Source organism: Phyllopteryx taeniolatus, chromosome 5 (assembly GCF_024500385.1).
Source record: "Phyllopteryx taeniolatus isolate TA_2022b chromosome 5, UOR_Ptae_1.2, whole genome shotgun sequence".
Lineage (NCBI taxonomy): Eukaryota > Metazoa > Chordata > Actinopteri > Syngnathiformes > Syngnathidae > Phyllopteryx > Phyllopteryx taeniolatus.
Genome location: NC_084506.1, coordinates 6,714,420 through 6,734,429, shown reverse-complemented (window position 1 = coordinate 6,734,429; position 20,010 = coordinate 6,714,420). Strand labels below are relative to the sequence as shown.

Sequence of the window (20,010 nt, the reverse complement as noted above, 5' to 3'; positions counted from 1 at the left end):
ATCCATCCATTTTCTACCGCTTATCCGAGGTCGGGTCACGGGGGCAGTAGCTTTAGCAGGGACGCCCAGACTTGCCCTTCCCCAGCCACTTCCTCCAGCTCTTCCGGGGCGATCCCGAGGCGTTCCCGGGCCAGCCGAAAGACGTAGTCTCTCCGGCGCGTCCGGGGTCGTCCCCGGGGTCTCCTCCCGGTGGGACGCTGCGCTTGAACGAACCGACGTAGACCCGAAAAGGTGAAGAGAGGACGCGGCGCTTCATTAAATGCTGTGAATGCGCTAACATGAGGACAATCACGTCTCAGTAACGCATTTCCACTGAGGATCTTTAGAGCAACGAGATCTTCGAACGTGTTTCTGCATCGACGCAAATGGGTTAGGTTCTACTTGTTTGAGTTTCTCAAGAAAAAGTCAAAATGACTGAGTTGTGAACATTTCAGACACAATATTTCAAACTGAAGTGGAAAGCAAGCACACGTGTGTACCACAAGAGGGACACGCAAACCAACAACAAAGGCATGCAAAATGTTTGCCAGGAACTTGAGGTTCGAGACGAGAAGCAAGTGTCATTGCACGTCCACTACAGCAGGTGGCAGTGGCGCTCTGATTGTCAGAGTGGGCGCAGGGAGTATGAGCCCGATGGCGGAGGTTTTTCCTCTCTTTATTTATTTCCACCCTCAAGACACACCATGGGAAAATGAAAAGAAAGGCATCATAATAATCCTAATAATGAGACGATTAAAAGTCTCCGGAACGCTAAAACGAGGAACTACGACCACGACTGTGTGTCGCTTGGCTTCATTGTGACGAGGAAAGACTCGTTTGCTGTGTCTAAAAATGTTGGCGGCGGGCAGCATGAAGCCAAGTCAACGAAGGCGTCGCTTCAATACAAGGCAGCGCAGTCACGCTGAGGAGCCGCTTGGCTTCTTTCGCCAAAAACGTGCAAAATGTTCTGCTCGGTAATTGCGATAGCTCACTGCGGTCTGGAGGCCTCCGCCTGGTCCGTCTGCAGTTTCTCGCCTCCTTCCACTTCCATGGTGCAGTACACGATCTTGTTGGGAGCCACCGACTTCAGCCCCTGGACCTCCACGATCACCACCTGAACACATCCCACACGTGCGCAGATCCGCTGGAGTTTTGGACGTGCTCGGACAAAATCTAGAGGACTCGTTTGTCTTTGGAGGACCCCTCGGAACGGCCAAAAATGACCCAAAAATGCTCCCTTCAAGGCAATCGTCTTTTCTTGAGACTTCTTTCTGGGTCTACTCGTGACAGACGTGCCCGCAAAATTGCACGCTGTTGAGAGAAATTGGCTTTTAAAATATTATTAGGGGTGCCGGCAAGCTGACAAGTTGCTCTGTCGAGCTAACATGCTAAAACCTAAAACGACAGACTGCTTATGTCGTTACAGGCGTGGCTTCTTGAGACTTTTTTTTTTTTGCAATTCCACTCATGATAGACACGCCTCCCAAATTTCATGTCGCTAAATCAAACCGGGCTCAGGTGCTGAATTCCCCCCCCGTAATATTTTTTCTGGCTCGACTCCTCATCGACCTGCCTCCCAAATGCCATGTTGCTTAATGAAACTGGCTGTAGGGGCTGAATTTTCATTACAAAGTTCGCTTACTTGTTTGGAGTACGGTAAAGCCCTCGAACCGTCAAATTATGCGGCCGAACAAACATTTATGCGCACTCACCTCCAGCGTGAAGGAGAGCAACACGTCGGATTTGGACAACACGTCGACTTCGTCGCCGAGGTCCAGGAAGGAGTTGTTGACGGAGGAGCGCTTGAGCTTCTGCTTGAAGTCGGGTCCGCCTTTGGACACGGGGAGGCTCTCCAGGTTGGCCATCAGCAGGTTAATGGACGAGCGCAGCTCCTCGGCGTAGAGGGCGTCCATGTCGGGCGACACCAACTTCGGCCATCTCCTCTCCTGCGCGACAAGCTCGTCTCAGAGAGCGTCCGGCGTCGTTGAGTGTTTTAAAGCCAACTCTTTCAGTTTCAGAGAACTCTGCCTCTTTTACCATTTTAAACAGGAAAGACCAGCTTAAACAGCTTTTAATACCCAAATTATAATTTTAGACGACGTAGGCAAAACAATAAAAGCTTCGTCTAATATAACTGCTTTCCATTGGAGCTCATTTGGGCCAATTACCTCGTGGGAGTTTGTCAAAGTACAAGCACTGGAATTCTCCCCAAATCCCGGCCGACTTTCTGCTCAATCTCAGCCATGGGTTCCTGAGACTTTTTTGTGCGTCCTGTCATGATACCGTGATACCACCAAATCTTGAGTTGGTCAGTGAAACTGGTGTTAGTGGCCTAAAACGTCCAGCACAGTACGTTATTGTATACGTACCGCCCCGACCGTTCGTCACTTCCAAAAGCTGTTAAATCGAGGTTCTACCGTACAGTGTAAAGTGTAACGAGATGTGTGACCGGACTGCTTCTCACCCTGGCGATTCGCTCCACCAGCTGCAATCGTCCGTCCAGCTCTCGGCGAATCTGCGCCGCCTGCTCGTCCACATTGTCCAGCTGAAGAAAAATAAATGAATAAATAAAATTTTAAAAAAAATACTAATCTGATCCGCTAATCAGAGCCACGCAATCAACTAATCAGAAAGCAGAAGTGACTCAAGATAATCCACATTTCCACTTGATGGTGCAGCAAAGAAAGTTGGTGCTCGTAAGTGAGTGTGAAGATTTTCCCGGTTTTACTGCCATGTGGGGCCCAAAGGCAACCACGAAAACTATATTTCTCACGACATTATTATTCTAAAAGGGCGTGCAAAATATGAAACATTTGCTATTTTTTTCCCCACAAAATGAAAACTTTTAACTATGGGCTACAAATACAAATTTTCAAATTTAAAAACAAAACAAAACATTCTCTACAAACAAAACAAATGTATTTGTATTATATGTGCAGAAGTTGATGAAAGTCAATGCTTGGGGAAAAAAACTGTTTTGGTCTGGGGCGAAGCAAATCCTCGAAGGTAATAAAAAGAAAAAAAACAAAAACAAATCCGGAACTTATTTAGAACATTGATTGGAAGCATTGGAAGTCCAAAAAAGCGCCGGTTCCAACGTGAGGGAACGGACTTTGAAAGCGACTCTCATAAGATGAGTTTTCTTCTCAAAAGATTACAACCTCTTTTTTCGTCCCATAAAATTTGGACTTTCTCTTGATACAATTACTGACTTTATTCTCATAACATGAGAATAGACTAAAAAGGTATTATCACTGTCACAGGAACAATGAAAATCAGTACGACTACGACTTCATTCTCATAAAATTAGGATTCAGTTCTCGTAAAATTGCCAGATTATTTACATAAAACTACGACTATTCTCCTGACATTACGATCATTCTCGTACAATTCTAACTTTATTACTGTGGAATTACTTCATTCTCATTAAAAGAAGATAATTCTTGTAAAATGAAAATGTTATTCTCATAAAATTCTGACTATTTATTATTATTAGACTTTATTCTTGTAACATTATGACTTTATTCTCGTAAAAAAGTTACTTTTTTTTTTGTCTTCGGATATAAATTTATTCTTGAAAGATCACGACTTCATGTTTTTACAGATTACAATTTTTTAAGGAAAAAAAACACCCCCCCCCCCCCACACACAAAATTAGAATTTATCACAAAAATGCTAAAATTAGGTTTTTTTTTTTGTTTTTTTCTTCAATTGCAAGAAATTAGTTTAACAAGTACAGGGGCGTTGATTTTGTTTGCCAAATTATTTTTTTTCCTCAGTGAAACATTTAATTTCATATAAGAAATGCTCGTATTCCACATTTTACTTGATGAAAAAAAATCACCGTTGGAGGGGGAAAAACAATGTTAAGGGAAGAGATTTTTCAGAAGGCTGAAAAAAAAAGTGCGTCGCCGACCTGGCAGGCGTTGTAGAGCAGCTGGTGCTCAAACTTCCTGATGCCGAGGATGTGCTGGAACATCTCGTAGAGTTGCTCCTTGCTGAGGATCAGCTCGGACACGGAGCTGAGGTGAGCCCGCTGGGGCTGGCGCCGCACGTCCTCGTCGCCCCTGTAGATGGCGTCGTACTTGGCGATCCAGGAGGTCAGCACCGTCTCTTTGCTCAAGCCGTCGATTTCGGGGAGGCTGCGCACGCGACGCTCGATGTTCTTCTTGAAGACCTCGCGGAAGTCGCCGGCCGAGCAGCTGCCGCTCTGCACCATGCGGCACACGCGCTCGCTCTTCAGGAAACCCTGCGCGCAAACCACACGGAAAAGCGCGACATGCACACGTTATTCATGGGTGATTACCGATTGGTTTTCCTTTCCCTTTTTTTTCCCCCCTTGAAGAAATATGACTTTATTCTTGGAAGATTAGGAATAAATTCTCGTGAATTTACCTCATTTTCCCCCCAAAAATACTCTCTTTTCAAAAGAGTACGACCTCCAAAAAAACTATTTTTTTATATAATCATTTATTATTTTTATTTGTATTCTCCTAAGATTCCGGCTCTTTTCCCTTCCATATTTTTTTTAGTATTATTATTAATTATTTTAATTTAAGATTTAGATTTTACTGCAGTCTCGTAAACCTACGACTATATTTTCATTAAATTATGACTTTTTAAATAAATCAAATTTCATTTTCGAAAGATTGACTTTGTTCCCCCTCTAAAAAATCAAACTTGAACCTGACTTTATTCCTGTCAAATTAAAATGATACTTTTTTCCCTTGCAGATTTACAACTTTTTTTTTCCCCAATCAGAAAAGACAACATGATCCTAACTTTTTCTTGGAAACAGCTTCATCGTCACCATGAAATCATGACCTTTTCTTGAAAATGTAACGTTGTCGTAAGATTGCATCTGTAAATAATGGCGCCGCTCTCTGCCACGTGAATAAATACGATTGTCTGGCTGCGAATGTTGGCGCACCGAAAAGTAGAGCTCGGGTTTGCTTCCCAATGCAAAACCACAACTAATAAAACACAACGACCAAAATATGTGACACCTTTGAGTCAAAATGTGGCTCGATGATGCCCGAGTTTGATGCGGCGTGTAATGTCGCTGGCTACGGATACGTCACGGAGCAAAATGGCGGCCGCGCTTTTTCTGAATGTCAGCCATTATTACTAATGAATAGATCAGCGGGCGCTTCGCTTTCCCGCTGCTCCTTTTAATTGCCCTTTAAAAAGCCCACTCGATTATTTACGCGCCGGCACAGCGAGGGAGCAGATTAAATGGGGCGCTAACGCTAAGCGCTAACGTCCTCCTCTGCAACAAGTTGCTGCAATTGTGCTCCTCTTGGTTAGCCGTACAAGACGAGGAAAGATCAATCCGCAAAACGCCATCTTAACATCCTCGTATGACGTCACTGGTAGGGAGGCATTGTGGACGCACCGTTTTGCTTGATTCTTTTTACAATATAGTTTTCGTGGAATTCATTTAAGAAATGTGTTAGAGCCGGAACAGTTCAGTGATTTCATTACCAAAATACGAACGTCCCCTAACATTTGACAGTGATCGCCTTTCTGTTTACCTCTGCCTGCCACACGGTTTTCATTTATGTTATCAATGCACGCTTTTTCGTCGAGAAATAAACGGATCAATCTTTGTTTTGAGAGCTGCTGACCGCTCAGAAAACGGTATTATTTTTTGGAAACGTCATAAACACGCATCGTATATTTTAGCAACGGAAATTGAGGAATGCATCGACAAAGACCTCATTTTACGTTGCATTTTGCAATGCGATACCGGTTATTTCGGACGCTGAAAAAAGTTCCTTGGTGGAGGTATCAAACTTGAAAGCATCCACAACCGAAGCACCCAACTAACTAACCAACTACCCATCTAGTCACCAAGCTAAATAACTAGCTAACCAACAATATAAGGAACCAAACTAACAATTACCGAGCTGACTAACTACCTAAGCAGCGAGAGATAGCGAGAGATAGCGAGAGCTAGCGAGAGAGAGAGCGAGAGAGTAAGAGAGAGAGAGAGTAAGAGAGAGAGAGAGTAAGAAAGAGAGAAAGTGACGCGTTCCAACACTTGATTACCGCTACAGCGCTGACATCTCCCGCGATCACTGGCGGCCAATTATGGAGATTTTTCACAAACTTGATATAGTTGGGCATGATAGTGATCGTTTCAAGCAGAAATGTTACATTTTGTTATGAAAACACTATACAGCAAACGTTTGCTATTTGCTCATTAAAAAAAAAAAAAAAAGAAAATATTATATTCTGCTAAATCTTATAAAAAGTCTTCCAACGATGCCATTTTACGCTACAGGAATGTCAATTTGAACAGAAAAGTGCAATATTTGCACACATAAAAGCAATCGTTCACCACAGAAAGTTGTAAATTCTCGCAAAAATGTCGCAAAACATGATAGGTGGATATAATTTCTCCGCAAAATGCAATATTTGGCCATTAAAGCTAGGGATAGGCAAGTATCGACACCAGATATTTCTTATTTCAAGGTATGGGGTACTCGTGAAGTTCTGCCGATATCAACCATAGATACTTGAGGCAAAAAAAGTATTTGGCATTGAGTAAGCCCTCCTCGCCAGTAGTTGGCGGAAACGACGTGCGCACAATTATATGAAATTGTATTCATTGACACATTTAGTAATCACTTTTCACATGCTGAAGGTGTCCCAATACCTTTGTTCATGTAGCATATTTATTGTCAAAGGTAACGGCAGAGTACAAATGCTAAATAACAACGTCACTGCTGATCTTTTGTTGAAAAAAGGTCAGGCGGTGCCCATTTCGGTGGCCTTTGAAAGCCGATCTGTGGCATTTTCCATCCTCGCATCACGTCACCGCCGGCTTTTCTTTGCGCTCAGCTCCGTTTCAAAAAGCAGCGGCGAATAGCGTCGTCAAGTCTGGCTCCCGTTAACGCCGCCTTCACGCTGCATTTCACCTGGTTTTAAGCGGCGGAGATTGGTGCGCAAATGAAGCGCACCTCTGAGTCATGCAGGGAAAAAAAAAACAAAAAAAAACATCACCCACGTCGGGATGGCCGGCGGCGGCGTTCCAGGAGGCCTGGCAGTGATGGATGACGGCGGACTGACCTCCCGCCTGTGGCATTTTTACCGGAAATATCAAACACTGGCTTTAATCGGCCCCTTTAGCGTCCTTCTCGCGCCTTGCCTGGCCCGCCGTCGCTACGCCGACCTCCATCGACAATTGTTCAACAAAACAGACATACCACAAAAGGAGGAGAAAACATCCAGTGGCAAAAAGAAGATGCTATAACAACTGATGAATATAAGAAAATGTTGGCTTCGGTTGCTCAAAATCCTTGAAATGTCCAGAAATGCGTCATTTACTTCCGTCATGTTTCTGCGCACGCGCAACGTGACGTGCTCAGTAGAAGTCGCATTTGTTTTTGGAACGTGGACGACGATATAGAAAGCTCAGATTTACTCAAAAAATCCAAATGGGGCATCACGTTCTACAGTGTGAATGTAGCCTTCAATGTGCATGAAAATTTATGATATTTTCAAATTCATTACAACCAAAATGTTCACTTTTCATTGCTGCAAAGAAATTGCCGGCGGGTTAGGCAGGCAGAAAGGCGGGCGCGTAGGTTCCGGACCTCCACCTACCCGCTGAGCGACTGGTTAGCACATCTGCTTTACAGTTCTGAGGACCGGGGTTCAAATCCCGGGCCCCGCCTGTGTGGCGTTTGCATGTTCTCCCCGTGCCTGCGTGGGTTTTCTCCGGGCACTCCGGTTTCCTCCCACATCCCAAAAACATGCGTCGTCGGTTGATTGAAGACTCTAAATTGCCCGTAGGTGTGAATGTGAGTGCCAATGGTTGTTTGTCTATATGTGCCCTGCGATTGGCTGGCGACCGGTTCAGGGTGTACCCCGCCTCTCGCCCGAAGATCAAGATTCAAGTGTATGCCACTCATCACATGACTTGATCGAACATCATATAAGGCTAAGGATGCAATGCTTGAAAGAAAGAAGAAGACTTTCTGGGAACAAAGGCGAAAACTGTTGTGAACTTGGCCTTGACGGTGGTCGTGACCATATAGCGTGACAGCGACTTCCTTTAGAGCAAAACTGTAAATGATATGGACTTTTTGGCAATCCTGTCCATGCCACGAAGCTTTGTGAACAAACCTCAGGCAAGACATTGTCACGTAGAATCGGGCGCTTCTGGACACAAAGCAGGGAAACGCCAGACCAAAGGTAAAGAAAGAAGAAAGAGAGCTGAAGTATTGAATCTTAGATTCGCTCCATTGGCAAGAAGGAGGACTGTCCTGTCTGTCCTGATCTCGGAACTGATGTGATGTTCATGTGTACTTAGTATTCATGTGTAGGTGTTAGATGACCGTAGATGCTGTCTGGCGGGTGTAAAGGATATTTGACTAAAGATAAGCCGCGATGCCCCTCTGGTCTAACACAGTTTTGAAAAGCTACTAGGAGAGAAGAGGACGTGGTCTTGCCTCATAGTAGCTCCTGACGGCGTTGCAGAAGGCTTCGTCGGCGATAATCTGAGTTTCCCCGTTGAGGAAGGCCAGGAAACGCTCCTTGACCACCTGGAGCTGCTGCTTGTTCACCTGAGGAAAAACCACAACATTTCAAACAGGGGGGCCAATTTCATCAATTAAAGATGAAGAATGGTAAACAAAATAACTAACTCAATCAAACAAGCAACTAAAAAGTGGCATCATGACTCATTCCGTGACCAAGATCAGAGCTCATTTACTTGCAAATCAACTTAAATGCCATCAATCCGTTGCGTTTTTGATTACACGCTTTCAATTGAAAAAAGGGAAGTGGGAAAAAAAATGCCCTGGCATTGCGGGCAAGGACAGCCACAATCCGGGGTGCACGCTCAGCCATTTAGGAAACGGCGCAAACAGTCAAGCCGACATTCAAACATGTCTCAGATCTGACTTGGATAGAGGGCTGGGCTATATTGGGAATTGTATATAGTGAATTCAGACCGCCATCGCGACCTGGCGCTTGTACACAAATCCAAATGGCCACAAACGAGTGTCAAAAGAACACAAGAAAAGAGCCTCCAGTGGGTGAAAGCAGGAAGAGGAGGACAAGAAAGAGGACGATGAGGAGGGAAGGAAGGCAGAGAGGGGATAGAAGAAGCAGAGGAGCATAAAAAAGATGACAGCTCTGAAATGAGCGTCACGGAAAGACAAAAATAGCCCGGTTGCCGCTGCAGCTCGCCCCGCCGCCTCCACCATTTAATCAATGATGTCAAGTCAAGACTTTTCTTATCACATTTTAATGGTCTATTTTATACTGTCAATGAATAAACAACACAACAGGAATATTTGTGATATAACACTCATCATGTAGCGGTCTTAAAATTGCTCAAAGTGACATTCAAAATGTGTCTTAAAGTTTCAAATACCCTTGCTGCAGTTAGCCATCACTTTTGAAATGACTGCCCCCTAAAGGACTGGAGCGGACCGGTGCGGCGCCGTTTGCTAATGAAGCGAATCAAAAGGAGAATCCGAATAGTTTTTTACGTGGTGGAGGTCTGCGCTGGGCTCAGTGACATTGCAGATAGATACATCGGTATTTCTAGGAACGTGAAACAACAACAGTTTGAGTTCTGTTTACGAAAGTACAATCGGCGCTTGGTGGCGGTAACAAGAATGACCGTTTTATTATAAAAATGACTTTTTCATTTAAAATGACCCTACAAAGAAATCCTGGATTCATTTCAACACGTTCACATTCTCTCCGTTGGCCAAGTCCAGACGTCTCCACGGGTTGCTGTTTTTATTTTTTTTTTCCACAAATGTGATCTCCTGCGGCGCTTATGTTTTATCCCCACGCTGGCGCTCGTTCAAAGCCCGTCTTGACTTTTCCCATTCCAAAGCTCGCTGAGGAGGAATAAAGGGAAAGCAACAGAAGAATCAAATGCTGCCAGAAGAAGAGCAAAGAGAAATCAACTCAATAAGTGTGAGGAATGTTCGATCAGTTTTTAGAACGGCCGATAAATGACGTCAGCGGCTGCGCCTGGATCACACCGAGGCTAAACACCAATAGCGATCCGGCCTCAATTGCACTAAGGTCCAAAACTACTGAAGTCACAACAATTACACTCCTGTTGGTGGATAATAACAATAATGATTGCTTTATAGAGCGCCTTTCAGGGAACCCAAGGACGTTTACAGAACAGACAGGAACAAAATACACAGTATGGTCGCTAACAAGCAGGTGACTAACTATGGACCAAAAGGCAGGTTTGGAGCAAACAGGGGGTTTTGAGGGCTGTTTTGAAAGAGTCCAGGGTCAGGAAGGAGTTCCAGACGATGGAGGCAGCAAGACCGAAGGCTCGTCTGTGCCCAAACGTGCGACGGCTGGAGGACCGCGGGCCGCGGGATGGAGCGTGTTGGTGGAGGAGGTCCCATAGCGACTGGAGGGCTTGTCGGAGAGGCGTTTGTAGGAGATCCGGACTTTGACGGGGAGCCAATGAAGGTGGATGAGTGTGGGAGTGAAGTGCTGCCAGGGCCTGGTGTGGGTTAGAACCCTGGCACCTGAACTCTGGACAACTGCAGTCTGTCCAGGGTTTCGCTGGGTACACAGAACAGACCCCCATCGCAGTAGTCCAGACGGCCGGTGACAAAAGCACACGTGAGTGACTCGGTGACAGTGTTGGAGAGTGATGGCCGGAGTCGGGAGATGTTTTTGAGGTGGAAAAATGCAGATTTAGGTGAGGGATTTAACGTGTGGAGAGGGTGGAGTCCGGGATGATGTCCAGGTTGCGGACTTCGGGGGACGGGGAGATGTAGTCGCCATCCACCCGGCAGATCCGCATCCTCGGCAGGATGATCATTCTCTTCGTATCGTGAACTTGCAGATAGCCAAATGAGGGTGTGGGGGCGCGTGCCGTGCATGTGTGCGTGCGTGGGCGTTTAATCAACAGAGAGCAGAAGCAGCCGTGACAAACCCCGAAGACATTGTCCCCCCGACGGCAAAGTCGCTGCTAAATGTGCTGCGTTTACACACACGCGCACACACGCACGATATAGAGAGAGAGAGAGAGAGAGAGAGTCTTTCAAGCTTCAAAGCGCTAACAATAAGCCGATATCTCCTTCGCAGTAGCAAGACCACAAAGAAACTGTCGCCATGCCAAACCATGTATTAACTGCACAGTCAATGTTTAGTCATATTTTTGGCATGCTTAAAACCGGCAAACGAGTTTAAACCGCTTTCCGTAACAATAAGGCACTCAATGTTGACGTTCGCCAGGGAGTAACCGAGCAGATTCTCGTCGCAGATACACGACACGTCTCGTTTAACGCTCCAAAATTAGTCATAAGTGGGAAAAGGATTTAACCACTGTCCATAACAATAAGCCACTCAATGTCCACGTTTACCAGGAGTAACCGAGCTAACCTTGTCCATAACAATACGAGACTAAATGGAAAAAGAAATAACCACGCTGATTTGTGTTGCAGATAAACATGTCACGTCTCATTCTTTTAAATATCATGAACTTAGTCATAACGTCCATAACAATAAGACACTCAATGTTAACGTTTACGAGGAATAACTGAGCGGATTTTTGTCGTAGATACACATGACATGTCTCGTTTAACATTCCAAAAGTAGTCATAAGCCATACAGGTGTAAAAATTATTTACAAGGACGAGGTATAATGACAAAGATGATACAGATAGCGCATCTCATTTTCAACATTCCTAACTTAGTTTTTAAAAAAAATTTTAACTGCTATCCATAACAATAAAAGCTTCTTGCTGTATTCACAAGCGGGTCAAGGAAGTGACGCGTCCACTGAACTCGCGTGTCCGCAGGAGGCGAAGCAGAAGATGGACGACATGCTGACTTGAGAGCTCTCCTGCGAGGTTGGTGACTTTGACGTTTAATAAAAAAAAGTCCGCATATCAATAACTGAACCAAGCTTCAACTCTTGCTTCAAATGTGTAGCGTGACATAATCCCTGTGAGAAAACAGAACTGAATAAAAAGAGACTAACAGCAGTGAAGTTACAAGAACGCATGAATAGATGCAATGTCATTATTTTTTTTGACAGATTTTTATTTTTTTTCCTCCCAGAAATAAAGTCGGAATATTACGAGAATATAGTGATTTGTTTTAGGAAAAATTTGGGCATATTAGAAGAATATTTTGGGAGGAAAAAACTGACCACGTTTTCTGAAAATATTCCATAATAATACAAGAATAAAGACAATGCTTTCTGAGACAAAGGTTGAAAAGGTTTTGCTCAGCTTTGTATCCCATAAACTGGTTACAAGGCTGAGTAACCTGGATATCGGGAGCCCACTAGGAACCTTGAGACTAGACTTCCATAAAACCCAGAATGTCAGCATGGGAAGCAACATATCTTCCACTCTCATTCTGATCACGGGGACACCTCAGGGATGTTTCCTCGGTCCCTTTCTCTAAACACGTGAAGGTAATTTAATGAACAAGAACTGTGGAATTCTTATTAAGCAAAAGCGGCGCCATAGCAACATATAAATAACTGCACAACTATCATATCATAATATGGAAATTCTCCCAAATGTGAACAAATGTATGTTCTGTAAATAAGTGTCTTTTTTATAATTGGGTGCTTATATTTCTTCTTTTTACCTCAAGGCTGCAAATGGTGAGATGCCCAACTAATTATCTTTGTTCCTGTGACAATATGCTTTATTTATTTCTGAGAATCAAATGTGTAATATTGTGAGAATTATCGTAAGTCACTTTTTTTTTTTTTTTTCAGAGAAAACAAAGTTGTGTTGTTTCAAGAATACAAGTAGTAATATTAAAGAATAAAGTTGACTCATTTGGCTTCCAAAATGTCAGTTAACAAAAAAGGGACAATATGAGCATTACAGCCTTTTCTTCTGCGAGGGAAAAAAAGACAAATTTATTCAAGAAAAAAAAAAAAAAAAAAAGTTTGTTTTTTTTTCCTCTTTAGAGAATTTAAATTGTATTATTTAGTACTTTTCGCCAAAAAGAATTATGGGAAACAAAGGTTATTTTTCAAGAAAAAGTAGTACTGTTATGAGACTGAAGTCATATTTTTAAAAAGGTAAAAACTATTTTTTTAGGGAAAAAAAAAAAGAACAATATTACAGGAATATAGAATTTTTGGAGGGAAAAAGTAATTTCTTATTTTGGGAAATAGTAGTAATCATAAGACACTGATTTTTTAAAAATATTATTTTTTAGAAAAAAGGTTAACAAAATACAGGAATATATATTTTCTATTTAATTTATAGTTTTTCATGACAAATAGCAATCTCGGAAGGGTCTATATTTTAGGGGGAAAAAGTGTAATATTACAAGAATCAAGTCTTATTACTTGAAGGATAAAAGTGATGTCTTCATAGAAAAAAAGAGTGTGTTACAAGAAAATAGTTGCATTTTTTTAATGATTTTAAGTGATTTTTTTTTCATTTCCCAAGACACAAGCAATAATAAGTATTAGGCCCTAATTCTTTTACGTTGCACTCGTTTAAGGCGGCTCAAGGGAGCCAAGAGAAAATGAAAGTGCCCACGCACGCCAACAAACAAAGCAAGCCGATGTTATTTCCCCGATTAATAAAGCACACCGGTGGCAATAACAAGAAACGTATCGCATGTGCCCGTCAACGCTGACGGGCGACGACGCCCGTGATTTGCAGCCTGAATGCTCATTAGCCAAGTTGGGACATTGTGTTAAACATAAATAAAAACAGAATACAATAATTTGGGTAGAAAAGGAGCTTCCCTGAATTGCTCAGTCATTCACAAGCAAAGATGGGGCGAGGGTCACCTCTTTGTGAACAAGCGCGAGAGAAAATAGTCCAACAGTTTAAGGACAATGTTCTTTAACGTACGATTGCAAGGAATCATCTACGGTCCATAATATCATCAAAAGAATCTGGAGAAATCACTGCATGTAAGCGGCAAGGCCGAAAACCAACATGGAATGCCCGTGACCTTCGATCCCTCAGGCGGCACTGCATCAAAAACAGACATCGATGTGTAAAGGATCTCACCACATGGGCTCAGGAACACTTCAGAAAACCAATGTCAGTAAATACAGTTAGGCGCTACATCCGGAAGTGCAACTTGAAACTCTACTATGCAAAGCAAAAGCCATTTATCAACCACACCCAGAAACGTCGCCGGCTCCTCTGGGCCCGACCTCATCTAAGATGGACTGATGCAAAGTGGAAAAGTGTTCTGCGGTCCGACGAGTCCACATTTCAAATTGTTTTTGGAAATTGTGTCCGTCGTGTCCTCCGGGCCAAAGAGTAAAAGAACCATCTGGAACGTTATGGACGCAAAGTTCAAAAGCCAGCATCTGTGATGGTATGGGGCTGTGTTAGTGCCAATGGCATGGGTAACTTACACATCTGTGAAGGCACCATCAATGCTGAAAGGTACATACATGTTTTGGAGAAACATATGCTGCCATCCAAGCGACGTCTTTTTCACGGACGCCCCTGCTTATTTCAGCAAGACAATGCCAAACCACATTCTACACATGTTACAACAGCGTGGCTTCGTAGTAAAAGAGTGCGGGTACTAGACTGGCCTGCCTGCCGTCCAGACCTGTCTCCCATTGAAAATGTGTGGCGCATTATGAAGCGTAAAATACGACAACGGAGACCCTGGACTGTTGAACAGCTGAAGCTGTACATCGAGCAAGAATGGGGAAGAATTCCACCTACAAAGCTTCAACAATTGGTGTCCTCAGTTCCCAAACGTTTATTGGATGTTGTTAAAAGAAAAGGTGATGTAACATTGCTGGAAACCTTCCGGAACTTCCTCAGAAATGCCACGTCTTTGCAACCCTAGCAACAAATGCTTCCACTTGCCAGAGTGGGGAGGAGGGTTGTGTAACATACCCCCCCTCCCCCCCGACAAGAGGGAGGTTAGGGGGCACGGGCATACAGACGTGGCCCCCGGCACAAAGCAGTTGTCGATCTGCTCAGAATAATAAACAGCTGCCAAAGGAAATCGACAGTGGGCGGGCAGGCGGGTGGCCACTGGGAGGCTGCGTGGCGGGAGGAGGGGGAGCTGCCACACAATGACAAACACAAGACTGCCACATGACAACAGGTGGGAGTTTCCCCTCAAGTGGAAAAAGGCTCGCAGAGTCGTTGTGATGACCCAGCACTTTAGCAGCTCCGACATGACAAAAATGTGACTTTAAAACAACAAGGATATGGGAGGGGGGGGGGGGGGACATGAAATAAGGAATATTACAGTATAGTGGACCACCGCTATCGTCGGCGGACAGACCGGGGCTGGATTGCGAATAGCGAATAATTGACAGCCATTAGAATTGCATCTGGGGAAACAAATAAAATAAAAATCTTGAATAAGCAGGGATAAACCACCACTTAGCGTTTTTGCGGTTGGTTACCCCCCAAAATAAGGGGGGGAAAAAATCTGAAAAATTGAAAAAAAAAAAAAAAAAAGAAAAAAACATTTTGATTTTTTTATTCCATTTTTCTTTTTTTATTTGTTTTTTTAAATTGGACCTAATTGGATTTTTAAAAAAATCCGGTTGCCAAAGCGTATGTATGCGGGGTCCACTGTAAATCAATGTTCCCGACTGAAAGGCTCTTAATTCGTTCCGGCCCCTCCAAAATCCCTTCAAAGCAGGTTCCCACAATGCAAGCAAGCCTTTTTGAGGATTTGGCAGATCTTGCAAGACCAACAGAATATTGTGTTCGCTGACAACATAAGCCCCGAACTGACCAGAAGAAAGAATAGACACGTCTTTCATCAGGAGGTAAAAAAAAAATTACGCTTTTTCTCTTTAGTCGTCAGTAGAAGATCCGATGGTTTCACCAAAAACAGCGGTTTCTCACCCAAAAAAGTGGAGAAAACGAGTTTTCTGTGAAAAGAAACAAGTCAAGCAGAACGCTAATATGTTTTGCCTCAACGTATAAAAGAAAACAACAAACAGAGAAAGGGCTTTTGATGGCAAAATAATCTTTTCTTTTCACATGTACAACTAAGAAATGCGCCATGATGACGCCGACTCGTGGCATGGCTCAAGTTGGACATCTGTGCCTTTTTTTTACATGGCAATCGTCATTCACTCACATCCAAATTATTCCTTGGCACCAAGATGCCACCGGATGGCGCCAGACCAATACGCTCTCTGCATTTAACATCAACAAGATTGTTGATCGTTTCGAAGCGTCGCTGAAAATTTGGTGCGTAATTTGTTGCTCTGCGGGGTCGACGTAATGTTCCTTTTACACCGTGAAATGTGAAATAGTCGTGAGCAGCAAAGTCTCTCGTGGGAAATATATGTACATGTGAGCTGTTGTTGTGAGCTGTGCACACAAAATACAAAAACAACAAAACACGTGAGCAACGTACCCCGTCAAAAGTAAACGATGGAAGCAACGCGAAAAACTACACAAACACAGCATGCTAATGAAACAACTACACAAATAATACAACAATGTACACAAGCAACACAACTAACTACACAATCGCAACAAAGAGCACAAAGGACACAACTCACTGGACAAACAACAAAAAACTGAAACACAAGAAACTGCAAAGAACACAAAATAACTCCCAAACACTACAAACTTCTCAAAAAAAAAACGCTAGAAACATTGCAAACAACACTACAAACTTGACAAACAAAACTACAAACGAGGAATATTCGAGACCACTTTTTTTGACTGGTACCAGTATGAGTGTTCACAAGGACTCACTGATACTAAGTACTGATATCATTAGTACTTTAGATAGATAAAATCTCAATTAACACAACGACCTATAATTGTAAACAAAGACCGTTCTCGTTCTGTCTTTCTGACGCACATGATGATTCGTGTCAAACCGCCGCAGTGTAGCGCCGACTACTGGTGAGGAGGACTTACGCGATGTCAGATTTTTGTTTTTGCCTTAAGTATGGGTGGCTGGTATTGGCAGCCTTCACAAGTGCCCGACACCTTGAAACCAGGCCGGTAGCGGCCCGATACCGATACCTGGTATGGGATGTCTGGATGTCTCGTTGCAAACAACACTACAAACATCGCAGACAACTACAAATGTCAGAAACAACACGAAGAACGTCACAAACAACACTATGAACATCATAAACAACACTATGAATATCACAAACAACACTACAAACATCGCAAACAATGCAACAAACTTCGCAAAAAAAAAACAAAAAAAACAACAACAAACGTCACAAACAAAACACTACAAACTTCACAAACAAACGCACAACCGCTGCCAACAATGTCAGACTTCATGCGCAAATATCATCAGGGTGTTGGTCACGTTATGTGTCAAATGGCTCATTGGATCTTTCAGATAAAGTGAAAGAAATTGTTTATTTGGTATGTGGACGAATTACGGAAGGTAATGTGAAAATTCACACTTTTTTGGGGCGTTACTTGTGTGCCAACTTTGTCATCTTCCTCATGCTGAACTGCTTGCTGCCTTGCACCGTGTGATCAAACAATGACGTAGCATCATTTACAGAGCTTCTGAAGCGGACCGCCTGGTGGAAAGAAATCCAAAATGGAGCCCCATGTGGCCTCCGTTCAGGACGCGGCATCACGCCAACAATCAATCCCTCCCGCTGGGTCAAGCGTCCGTCTCGTTAATTGAATTCCGCGTGCGTGCGTGCATAAAAACTCCCACGCGTGCCGTCTGCGGCGCACGTTCCCCCCGCGCGGGAAGCTTGTTTGCATATTGAAATCAGGCAGCGTGAAAGGCTCGTTAACGACTTCCCTGGCGGGACGCCGCGGCACCGACATGGCTTCTTTTCAGTCTGAGAACACATGCATCAAATTCAACAGGTGGCATGTTATCTGTGACAAAAATATCATTTCTCACAGGATTTATAGGGGGAAAAAAAATGTTTTACTATTGAAACGAGTGGAAATGCGATTAATCCGTCCATTATTATGAATCCCAATTGAGTTCTCGGGAGTGCTTGCCTCTGTGCAGCAGCCAATCATATTGCAGTGGCACTAAAAAGTCAAGTGACTCATCGGTACGGCACTAACCTCAGAACTCAAAAAAGTAAATGTGGTTTCATAAAAAAAAAAAAAAAAAAAGACAAAACTAATGGCATTTGGAAATGTCAAATCAAACAATCAAGTAGATCAAATTCCTTTAAAAAAATAAAATAACAATTTTAAAACTGCGGCTCTTATCCCGGAAAAAATTTGGAAGTCGAGTCGCTCGTATCCACTAGTCACCACTAAATTCGGGGTACAATGGCACACGAATAGCACAACAATAAACAAAGATAGCAGGGTGGCACCGATTTAGTCATTTGTATTGCAACATAAAGAGTGGCATCCAATTCTGTCAATTTAAACTTTAGACTGAGACTGGGTGAATGAAGACAATAATTGGAATAGAATGCACTGGACTGGTCTAATAAGTGTGTATAAAAGCAATAATTGAAGAACATTGCACTAGACTGGTGAAATCCACTTTCTTTTCCTGTCTAAGCAAAGCAGTCACCCGGCAGCCTCCATGTGGAGCCAGCATGAAATCCCAACAGAAAAAGTAACTTTTGGGTCGAAAAGCACACCCGTGTTGATTATAGATTGTGTGCCGAATCGCTCTTTAGAGCTTTTAGAAGAGAATGCGGTACATAAATGTTTGTTTACTTAAGAAGTATCAGAATTACTGGCAGGTTCCGTGAAAATGGGAGAGTGTTTCCATAGAGGTTTGGTTTCGAGGAGCTTCCCCGGGTTGTCAGGTGCGTGTGCGGGTCGGCTCACCTTCTGCTGCCGCCGGGCCATGTCGGTGGGCTGCTTGGCGTTAAACGGGTAAGCGATGCACCGCAGGACGAAGACGTAAATCTGCAACTTGACTTTGTGTTCCTCTTCCTCCCGCTGTAGACGCTCGCGTTCTCGCCTCTCCTCTTCCTCACCCGCGGAGCCGCCGCGGCGGTGGCGAGCACTTTGGCCGGCGGCGGCGGCGTCGGCGGCGGCGCAGGGCGGTCGCTCCTTCTGCAGCGGTGTCTGCTGTCGCTGCCGGTCGCCCGCTCGGCTCTTGGCCGCCGAGGAGCCGTCCGCTTTCCCGGAGGCCTCCCGGGCAACTTCCGTGTCGGACTCCCCGCCGGTGTCTTCGCTGGAGGACGGGTCCAGCATGGCCGCCCCGTCGTCAACTCCGAGCGGAAAGCGACTGTTTGTTCTTCGGATAGTTTTGTTGTTGTTATCTTGAGTCGACGTGGCGTAAGCGGTGCGGTAGTCCGTCGGGGGCACGACGAGAGCCGGCCTGGAGGAAGCGGCTTTCCTCGACTTGGCTCCGTCGGTTGGTTTGGTCGGTCGGTACGCGCGGCCGCGCACTATCGGAATGGAGGCGCGTGCACGCCGACACACAGGTGAGCAACCTGCGGCTGCAAACGAAGATGGGGCGAGAGACGCGACGAGGGATCACTCCGACCGCCTGAGCGCTCGCGCTGGGAAACAGACGTTCGACCGCCACGAAAACACACGAGATGAAGCTTTAAGTAAGAAGGAATTGTGGTGACAAGAAGGGAGGCTCGGATTAGTCGTTCGCCGCTAGTGGTCAGTGCTTGTCGACTTGTATTTTGAGCACACGCGGATCAGCTGTCCTTCATACAGCAGCTATGCACAGAACTGTTCAGAGCGGACCCCTGCTGCGAATATCCAAAATCCGCGGATAATTGACAACCATTCTAATTGCAAAAATTGCATTGCAAAAAACGTGTTTTTTTTAACACCCCCCCCCACCCCCAAGCCCAAAAAAACAATTTAAAATCTTGAATAAGCGGGAATAAACCCCACTATTTTTTCATGATTGCTCCCCCCCCCCCCAAAAAAAAAAAACTTAAAGAAAACATGGAAAAGAAATGGGGGGAAAAATGGAAAAGGGATCCACTGTACTGTAACGTATTGCTATTATAACTATTAGCCATGAGAGCAGCTGTCTTGCTAACACATAAAACCAGCAAAAATTGAAACGTGTGCTTCCACGGAGACGATCATCTTTCTGAGAGTTGACGTTTAGTGTAAGAGCACCTTCCGGCTTTGTCCCAAAACTTTGTAT

The 20,010-nt window shown here is 44.2% G+C and overlaps 1 protein-coding gene across 3 annotated transcripts in view; it reads right to left on the bottom strand.

Moving 5' to 3' along the window:
* The window catches only part of cadps2 (Ca++-dependent secretion activator 2), a 74,461-nt gene extending 54,973 nt beyond the window's left edge, over window positions 1-19,488 (bottom strand). For all 3 annotated transcript variants that reach the window (XM_061772409.1, XM_061772410.1, XM_061772411.1), the window contains exons 1-6: window positions 18,717-19,488; window positions 8,439-8,552; window positions 3,896-4,228; window positions 2,444-2,524; window positions 1,692-1,925; window positions 972-1,093 (exon numbers count right to left, since the gene is read on the bottom strand). In XM_061772409.1, the coding sequence (XP_061628393.1) occupies window positions 972-1,093; window positions 1,692-1,925; window positions 2,444-2,524; window positions 3,896-4,228; window positions 8,439-8,552; window positions 18,717-19,088 (1,256 nt within the window). In that variant the 5' untranslated portion in view covers window positions 19,089-19,488. The remainder of the gene's footprint in view (window positions 1-971; window positions 1,094-1,691; window positions 1,926-2,443; window positions 2,525-3,895; window positions 4,229-8,438; window positions 8,553-18,716) is intronic.
* Window positions 19,489-20,010: the final 522 nt, after the last annotated feature.